The 9,074-nt window shown below is 39.5% G+C and overlaps 1 protein-coding gene across 1 annotated transcript; it reads right to left on the bottom strand.

Annotated features, from left to right (window-relative positions):
* Positions 1-160: 160 nt before the first annotated feature.
* Positions 161-3,794, bottom strand: LOC109113559 (Krueppel-like factor 11). The gene is made up of 4 exons (XM_042746210.1): positions 3,605-3,794; positions 2,449-2,694; positions 970-1,840; positions 161-886 (listed from the first exon to the last, which is right to left on the bottom strand). Exons 1-4 carry the CDS (start codon positions 3,632-3,634, stop codon positions 600-602), a joined length of 1,434 nt encoding a protein of 477 aa, XP_042602144.1. The 5' UTR covers positions 3,635-3,794; the 3' UTR covers positions 161-599.
* Positions 3,795-9,074: the final 5,280 nt, after the last annotated feature.

The following is a 9,074-nucleotide window of genomic DNA, read 5'->3' on the forward strand; positions in this document are numbered from 1 at the left end:
ATTTCAAAATTTAATCCGTTTTAAGTTTTTTTTTTTTTTTTTAGATTAGGCAGTGTGTAATGGCTTGAAATGTTTTTTTTTTTTTTTTTAAATATATTAAGGTCTCTATAAACTCAGCTCAATAAAAATATTAGAGACAACAAATAAAACAAATTCTATATTCTTACTACAAATGTTTATTATTAAATAATATGGAATATTGCAGGTAGTATCGCATACAGGAATACTGTCCAATTAACAGAAGTAACATCAATAACATTTATTCATATATCAACAATAAATGCCAATTTGAATACACATTACATTCATATAGATAGTGATATTTATATACAACTATACAAAGGTAAAGAGTAAGTAACAGATGAACTGATGCAAAGACTTTGGCAAAGGGAGTAAATACATATTGGGAGACATAACTTATATAAAAGTAAACAAGAATTCCTTATAAACAACAATGATTAAAATAAAAATCCAGTGCAATGTCACATTGTTTTATGTACATGGATGTGTAGCAGCCTTGGTTTTCTTGTATTCCCCCTGTTAAATGGTCAGTGGGATATTGTCCTGAGGTGACTGAGGTGAGTGGTCCGAGTCTTAACCTAGTTTGAGGCAGGAAGAAGCACACTAAGGGGCATGGAAGATGGTGCTTGGGAAGTGGCCATTTTGTTCACGTCGCGAACTTCGTTAGGCCATGCTGTGGACCTCTTGGTTGTCATGTGACGTCTTGCGTGCTTGGTCAGGTGGTCGCTTCGCATGAACCGACGCTCGCAGACAGGACATACAAACTTCTTTTCACCCGTGTGTGTCCGACGATGCCTGGACAGTTCATCTGAACGGGCAAATTTTTTGTCACACCCTTCCCAATGGCAACTGAAAGGCTTCTCACCTGAGATACAGAGAAAGATGATCAACAACCATATTTTATGGGTACAACCTATTAGAACAAAAACATGCCAGATAGACACAAACCTGTATGGGTTCTCAAATGAGCCTTCAAATGGGAACTTTTGAAGTATGTCTTCTTGCATCCTTGGAAGTTGCAGACGTAGTTCCGCCTGCGTGAGAAGTCAGATTGTGTCACTCCGCCACTCTGACCTGATGGCACGTAGACTGGAGCGGGTGCCAAGGGCAGGAGCTTCGTGTTCCCAAGCGTAACAATGCTCTGCTGGCAGGTGGAGGATTGGGATACCTGAGACTGCGGGACGACAAACATCACAGTGCCCTGAGCCACAGGTGAGCCCACCAGAAGAGGTTGTGAATGTGGAAGAATGGGCTTTGACCCCGAGGCCTGCATCTGAACTGGAGTCTGAACAAATGCGGAGATGATTCCAGTCTGCCCGTTAACAGGAAACACCTGACAGAGCACCGGCGGGCTGGATATGGGTGACTGAGGAACGGCAGAATGTGATGTTGGGATAGCAGTGCCTGTGGAGTGAGGAGAAGGGGAAGTTCTCTCCGTTTCTGCAGTGTCACATGGGCTACTGCAGCTTTGCAGTTCTGCTGTGAGGTTGGCAACTGGCTCTGTGTGCTGTAGAGAGATTTCTGGGGAACATGGCTTCTCCTGCCCTGTGGTTGGAGATGGAATGTTGTGTTCCACGGATCTGTCAGCGGTGTGCCTTATAACGCTGGTGGCTCTGCAAAGTGAGGGCTGTTCTGTCGGTGGAGCTGGGTTGAGCAAGACTGTGGTGCTGGGATGCAAACTGACGTGACATGCAGCCCTGTTGGTCAAGGCTGAGCATAGTCTGGGATGTGGTTTGAGACCTGAGCAGGCCACTGAGGTACTGAGAACCGCTGTGCCTGAAGTTTCCGCAAAGCTTGGGCTGTGGGGAGGGGTCATGCACTGTTGGAAAGAAGAGATTAGCATTGAGCATTGGGAACTGCCTTTAATTGACTAAACAACTTCTACCCAGATTTTTGGCCCAATTTTAAGTCTGGACGAGTTGATGCTAGTTGCCAAAAGTCACAGTCAACCAGATTTTGGCCAGTCGGAGTTGACACAGAAAATCAAATAGTGTGTGATGGGCACAGACTCTGATTTTTTTAGCTTCAGAATAAGAGTCCATCCAGTTGGAGGATATCAAATATATTATTTGTGCCAATTTTAAAACAAATATTGTTTTCATTTGAATGCATCTCCTAGTTTCTGTGTGGGTCTGTAGTATTTGTAATGACTTTATGGTCATAGTCCCCTATGATGTCCAGTGTTTCTCTGCAACCATTTTCAAAGTCAGCAAGTGTATGTTGCCTGGTGTTTTAAAATTTTGATTTAGTGTAGTGTATTCTTGACATTAACAACACTACAATACACTTTCAAAATGATTTAGGCCATAACAACTTTTCCTTCAGCATCATCCCCAAGCCTTTTTTGGAAATATGTATTTATAATGCTCATTAAGAACTAGAACACAGTCCGTTTAAAAAAAAAAAAAAAAAAAAAGAGTCACTCACCAGTGAGGAGAGGGAGACCAGGTCTTTAGGGGACTCGTTGAGTTCAGGCTGCAAAGGGAGAGAATCGCAAGAGTCTGATGTGGGCGTAAGTGGGCGAGGCTTGTGCGTCCTCTGGACCCAGGAGCTCATGCACACCAAAGCCTCTGCAGCCTCCAGGTCATTGTATGCCAGAGTGGAAGAGCAGGACTTCTCACTGTCATGCCTGTTTCTCTCCATCATCACCTCACAGATGTCCACAAGACTGGACTACGGATTGGAAAAAGCACATTTGTCATTTTAATGCCACAGTAGGTTGGTTGCTGAGCTACAATAACACTATATATGAGTTGACACGATCACTGTAATGAAACGTACTCAATGTAATTGCATGATATACAATACAAATGACAAAATGGGCGATGTTTGTCTTGCATCTGCTGTAAATAGCTTTTGCCATTCATAAGCAAAGAAAGGGGCCCCAGCACTGGTCGACTACACCCACCTACAGCCTTGCATAGCGTTAACCATGAGCTACTGGGAACGTCCCATTGCCAAATATAGATTTAAGAGTGACGTGCACCCAACCAAAGCGCCATGTGAGTGTGCCATGCAAAAAGTATCATCCAAGGGTGGTAAACCATATCAAGGCATATTGCATTAATGTTACTCTATTTGTCATAAAGAAGCCTTTATGATATACCAAGAGTGATAGAAACAATGCACATCGTTGTCGTTGTTGTAATAACACAAACAAACAATGCATTCTAAAATAACTGACAATTTAATGCAAAAATGAAATAGGAGAAAATGTTCAAACTCAAGTATGTTCAAGGTTCAAATAAGGTCGCTATATGTTTGAACGTAAGTAGCACTGCAGCTTAATGCAGGAGGGAAATGCACAAATGATTGCGGCAAACCGTTCGTCATGACTTAATTTAATTTAACACAAAGAATGTTGCTCGTTGTTGCAAGTGTCAAGAACATCAAATATGTTTTTATGCGTGTAAACAGAAATTATAACCACTGCTCTATTCAGAGTCAACTGTTCTCCGTCAGTGAGCATGCAATTATTTTATATGGGTCGCAACTTGCAACAAAAGCGGATATCATTAGTGGGTCAATGCGCAAAAACTAAAAAAGTAGCAATAAAACCACTTTTGCAATATAATCAACTTACCCGGCCGGAGTCAGAAGCAAAATTCAGCATCTGTGTAGGTCTGTGAAAAACAACGGGAAGAAAGCTGTGATACGAGTCCTCTTCACATAAGTCTAACCACTTTTTACAGCAAGGTTCAACCTCAGCTGAGTGAATCAGAGGCTCAAAAAAAAAAACAACAGAAAGAGGAAAAAAAAACAGAAACAAAATTCAGAGAACTCTGGCGGGTGGTAACATGTTACCAATCAAAAACAAAGGTGTAGTAGGAACGGACCAATGGGAAAGCAGGCAGCGCGTGATCAGTACGTGATCGTTCGCTGATTGGCTGAAACGGGGTGCGTGGCTGTTGGGGGGCGTGACAGAGGAGTCAGCGGTGTCAGAGTAAACCCGGTGAACCCGGTGCTGGAGAACTGGGGGAAAGGTCGGCGCTGAGAAGCAGCGGAATCGTGAGATACTCGCACGCGTCTGGAGTGTGGCATGCGCAGACGAGAGTCCACACTGAAGCACGAGAGCCAACGCCTGTGTTCAAAACAAATTTTAAACAAAGAAGCAAAACCGTATAGTGCACATTTAACAGGAAATATGGCTTTTGTTTTTTTGTTTTTTTTAATGGACGGACTGTATTGCTTTTATAATATAAACTCTTGTCATGAATGTTTAGTAACGTTAGCCTCCCGCGACTGGTGCACAAAGGGGAAACGGGGACACGGTGAGGTGCTGCTTATGAAAGTAACAGCCTACAATGGAAATAACGAATAACAGCTCTGCACTAATAATGAAACAACAATAATAGTGCCTATATAGCAACATAATATCGAAATAATTCATTTACATATTTACTTTGCCTTTTTGACGAAAATAAACCCTTTAATAAAAATAGTATTTTGTGAGAGAATGCGTGTTTTTCTGTCATTTTGTGTCTTCTCACAAAGACAGTTGTCTCAAGCGTCTCCGAATCACGTGCATGCACCGAGCAGGTTTTAGTGAACTAAACTGAACTCAGGAACCTCTGCTTTCTGTGAAATAATCCAGGGCGGAGCCTGAGTGTGCTGCATCGCTTTGTTGTAGCTACACTAACCTTGATGTGTCTCTCTCTTTGTGTTTTTTTGTCGTGATAATTAGCTGTTTCTACACTAAAAAAAGATTACTGAGAACAGTTGTAAATGTGTGCAAATCATATATGTTCTAATAGTTTGTCTCTGCAGGAGGGCTCTGATTTTGCTGGTCTGTCTGTGTGAGCTGAGCAGACAAAAGGCTTCATCAGTCGCCCCCTCCTCTTCAGAGACTCAGATATCCAGTGGAAAAGACAGAGGAGATTGTATTTCTCTGTCTGTGATGTGTCATAAACCTGAAGAAAACATTTGCTGTCCTTGGAAAATCTCAGTAATCATTAAGGTTCTTAGAATGGCAGTTAAAGAAATAAAGTAAATTTATTGTTGACATTCTAAAAGTAGTCTAATGTGTCACATATAATTAGACAACACTTAATGTCTTAAATAATGTTTACCCAAAAAGATGAACTAATAATATAAAACGAGTCCTAAACACATAATTGACACATGAATAAAGGCAAATATTATGTCCTCCAATATTTAATTCTATATAAATAGGAGGTTCATTGACTGATTATAAAGACTGAACCTCTCTGCCATCTGGAAATATTTGGTAATCCAATGGCACAGATGTACTTTTAGAAGTGCTAAACACATTTACAACAAAAGAGGATTTTTATTAGAGGAACACATTTCTTTATAGTGGTGTAGAAGGCCAAATCTGGTTTTGCTTAATAACTGTTACATTTTGAATGCAGAATTAGAATGTTTCTGTTGTTTTAATATCTGATAAAAGTGGTATTGTGGGTGTCACAAGTAAAGAAAAATGAGACCAAAGTCTTCAGTACTGCACAGATGATTTCATGTAATTTTCATTTCGCAAGATCTGCTAAAAAACACAGAGACTGACAGGAAAGCAGATCTATTGTTAATGGCGCAATAAAATGGGTAAACAAATTAGAAGAGAAGTTGCACATGAAAACATTCTGTCAAAAGTAACTGGATATATACTACTGATAATTAAATGTTAAAAGATTTTTCATGTTTTTCAAATAAGTCTTTTATGTTCAACAAGACTGCATTTATTTGATAAAATATGTAGTAAAAACAGTAATATTTTGGAATATTATTAAAACGTGTCTAAATCTCTTTACTGGTAAGTTGGTAAATTTTATAGTGTCTTTGTTGAATAAAATAAATGTCTTACTGACAGTAAGTGTGTACAGTAGTGTGGATTCTGGAACTCAAGCACAGTGGGGTAAGCTCTTTATATTCTTATAAACCGAATACTTTGTCTAAATTTTTATATTTAATAATAGAAATATATTTTGATATGTTATTTAATATAACACTATTCAGCAGCTGTATTCAGAAATTAACGAAGGAATCGATAAAGGATAGAATTGTGTCATTTAAACACTCAAATGATTTTACAGAAAGCAGTTGTAATTTTAAGAAAAAATATCCACATATTACTCAAAAGTAGTACACTATTGCTCAAAATGTAACAATAATGAAACAAAACCAGATGTTGCCTTGTACCCACATGGAGTACTGAGAACATAGTTTTGTTTCTCAAGAACTATTACACAAATAATATTTTTCAGAATTAGAACTAAAAGGTTAGCATAAAATGTGACTAAATAGAACATATTTCACAAGATATTACTACTTGAATTAGTCATGCATTTTCCTTTTTATTATGTGACAGCAAAACATCTTTTTCCTCTGAGCTGCATGATTCTGCTTCCTTACTTGTGAGCTGAATTGCATACGAATGAAGATTTTAACTGGTATGGGGTGTTGAAGGTCAAGTCTTGTTAATGAAGTATAAAATTCTATAAACAATTTTGGAGTTCTATAAAACATGTATAACCTTTGATTGCTTTGCACACAAATTTAAAATGAAGCTGTGAAAATACAAAGATCGTCAGACCCAAAATAACCCAATTTTACAGTCTTGCAAAGACTCTTCATCTCTCTCCATCATCTGTGTTTTCAAGAAACAGAGCTTCCCCTTATGGATGGTATGAGCTGTTTGAACCCAGAGACCGTGGAATCTTGGGAGGGTAGTGAGGCCATGTATGGGGGTTAGGCTGCAGGCCAGAGGAGACAGAGTTTGTGTGTCTGTGTGTGTGAAAGAGAGAGGCCAAACAGGGCAAGCAAACAGAGACTATAGGAGGGTTGGGTGGCAGATGTGCTGTCCGCTTTGGGCTGATGAAGAAAAACAGTTGAAACTTTGGGGCTCAATCCAATATGTGCTGCTGCAGAGGGTCTGAACCGAATGACTTGCGCTCAGATAGGTGGGGTTCTCAAAAAGTAGGTCATCCAAAAAGGGCGGGCGTGCTTTTAACCTCTGAGATGCAACATGCTTTCTGTGTTGCGTAGCCCGAATATTCTGCATCCTGCCAGAACAAAATAAATGACCATTTATAAATGATCATCATAAATTAAAGTATGAGCATCTAGTGTTGGTGCTTTATTCTCACCATTTCTGTCCTGGGATGAGACACACTTACTCAGTGTTTTGAGTAAAGTTACATAAATTCTCAGAGGCACCGTCACATGAGCTGAGACTGTAAGAGCAAACAGCTCGCCTCCACACCAACGATTCATACAGAAGGATGGAAAATTTTTCACAATATTCACACCAGTCTGTTCTGAATATGCAACGTAGTGCAAGAGAGGATAAATGCACATTGACTTTGACCAGTTTACTAGCAAATATAGCACACAACTATAACAACTGTACACCAGATGGCATATACTCTTGTTTTAGCTAACATTAGTGATATACTGTAAACTATTTATGGTTTTCTATCGCAACAGGAAATGGATCTTATCATTCAGAACGTAATCTATTGTGTGGAACTTTGCTTTTGTGAACCACTGGAAAACACTCATTACTGCTACACTTCAGCAGGTTCTGTCAAAAAATACATTGTGCACAACATATATCGTGGAAAAAAAAATTTTTGCATATAAAAATCCAGGCGTTGAGTATTCCCATTTTAGTATTACACCATTTTATATACAGAGGTTTTGTCACTGAAATAGCATATTTATCAGTGATCTGGTAAAAGATGAAGAAAAACGCGGGAAAAAAAACATTAAGACACCAATTTTGAGGCGACGTCGCAAAAAAAGTTTAGATAAATGAATATCTAAACTTTTTAATATAAATTTATGATATAAGACATAAGCTATAAATGGGTGATAGCACTTTCAGAGGACTTAACATTGCGTGACAGAAAAATCAAACTAAACTTCAGCTTCAAATCAACAAACAACTAAAAGAAGTGTCGCGGGTCAAAGAATGAAAGAGAAACATTGTTGGGGGAGGAGAGGAAGCGTGGCGTGAGATAAAACATTAAAGATAAGACTGTCAGTTGTTTACAAAGAAATACGGCCGGAGACTGTGCGGTCCAGCGGGTTTATCTGTATGTACACAAACTCCGGTCAGCTGAAGTCCGCTCGTGCAGAGCAATCCCCAGACCGAGTGTTTTCCTTCTGGCACCAAGTAGTGTGTGCAGCTCAAAAATAGTGCTGTCTGTTTTGAGAGAGCACAAGTCAAACAGAAATCATGCCAGGAAAACTCTGAAGACGGTCCCTCTGCATGTGAGAAGGGAAGCCAACTCTGAAAAGTAAGCCGCGTACGTTGTTTCGCTGGAAACAAAGAGTTTCTGAGTGTGTATGTTTGTGCATGTCATAGCGTCTCTTGCAAGAAGCATATGGACGGTGTTTACATGCACACAGTCAGCTGGTTTGGCAGGAAAATAGTGCCAGAGAAACACCCCTGACAGCACACTGCCCTGGTTTCCCCTCGTGCTCTATCTTTCTCAAATTTCTTCGTTCTTCCATCACTCTTGACGTGTTTTTCTCTCTCTAGATCATCATACTGGACTTACTGGCCTCAGTAAAATTCCTCTTTGGCTGGTGATACTGTAGTACTTGTAGTCATCAACTAACTAGTTTTAATGTTTTCGTTTTTTCCTGCCCTGGTTTTTCTTATGAGACTTTTAAGAAAAACCTTTGCCATGTTATATTTGAGGCTTAACAAGATGTATAGTAGCACTGATGTTGAGGACAGTGTGACGGCAGTGGGTTGCAAGTACAAAAGGACAGTTCCAATCACAGTGTGATCAAATAACATTCTCCTGCATTAATCAAATCTTGGATTGAAAAGAGTGAAATAGCTTATTATGATCCTTCTTCAGGAACAAAATAATGCAAGAACAATGAAAACTAGTTAGGCACAAGAGCCACGTTCAGAAGAAAGACCCAGAAGAAATACTTTACATTTTTCACAACTGTTAATTTTGCTCCCACAAATTAAAAGACAAAATATTTTAGTGAGCTGCAGGACAAAGAAATCTATCAGCACTCGATTGTCAGGTGGATTATGCCCCCTGTTGGTTCATCTGTGTAGCTACACGCAA

The sequence above is a fragment of the Cyprinus carpio genome, chromosome B20 (genome assembly GCF_018340385.1).
Source record: "Cyprinus carpio isolate SPL01 chromosome B20, ASM1834038v1, whole genome shotgun sequence".
In the NCBI taxonomy this organism is placed as follows: domain Eukaryota; kingdom Metazoa; phylum Chordata; class Actinopteri; order Cypriniformes; family Cyprinidae; genus Cyprinus; species Cyprinus carpio.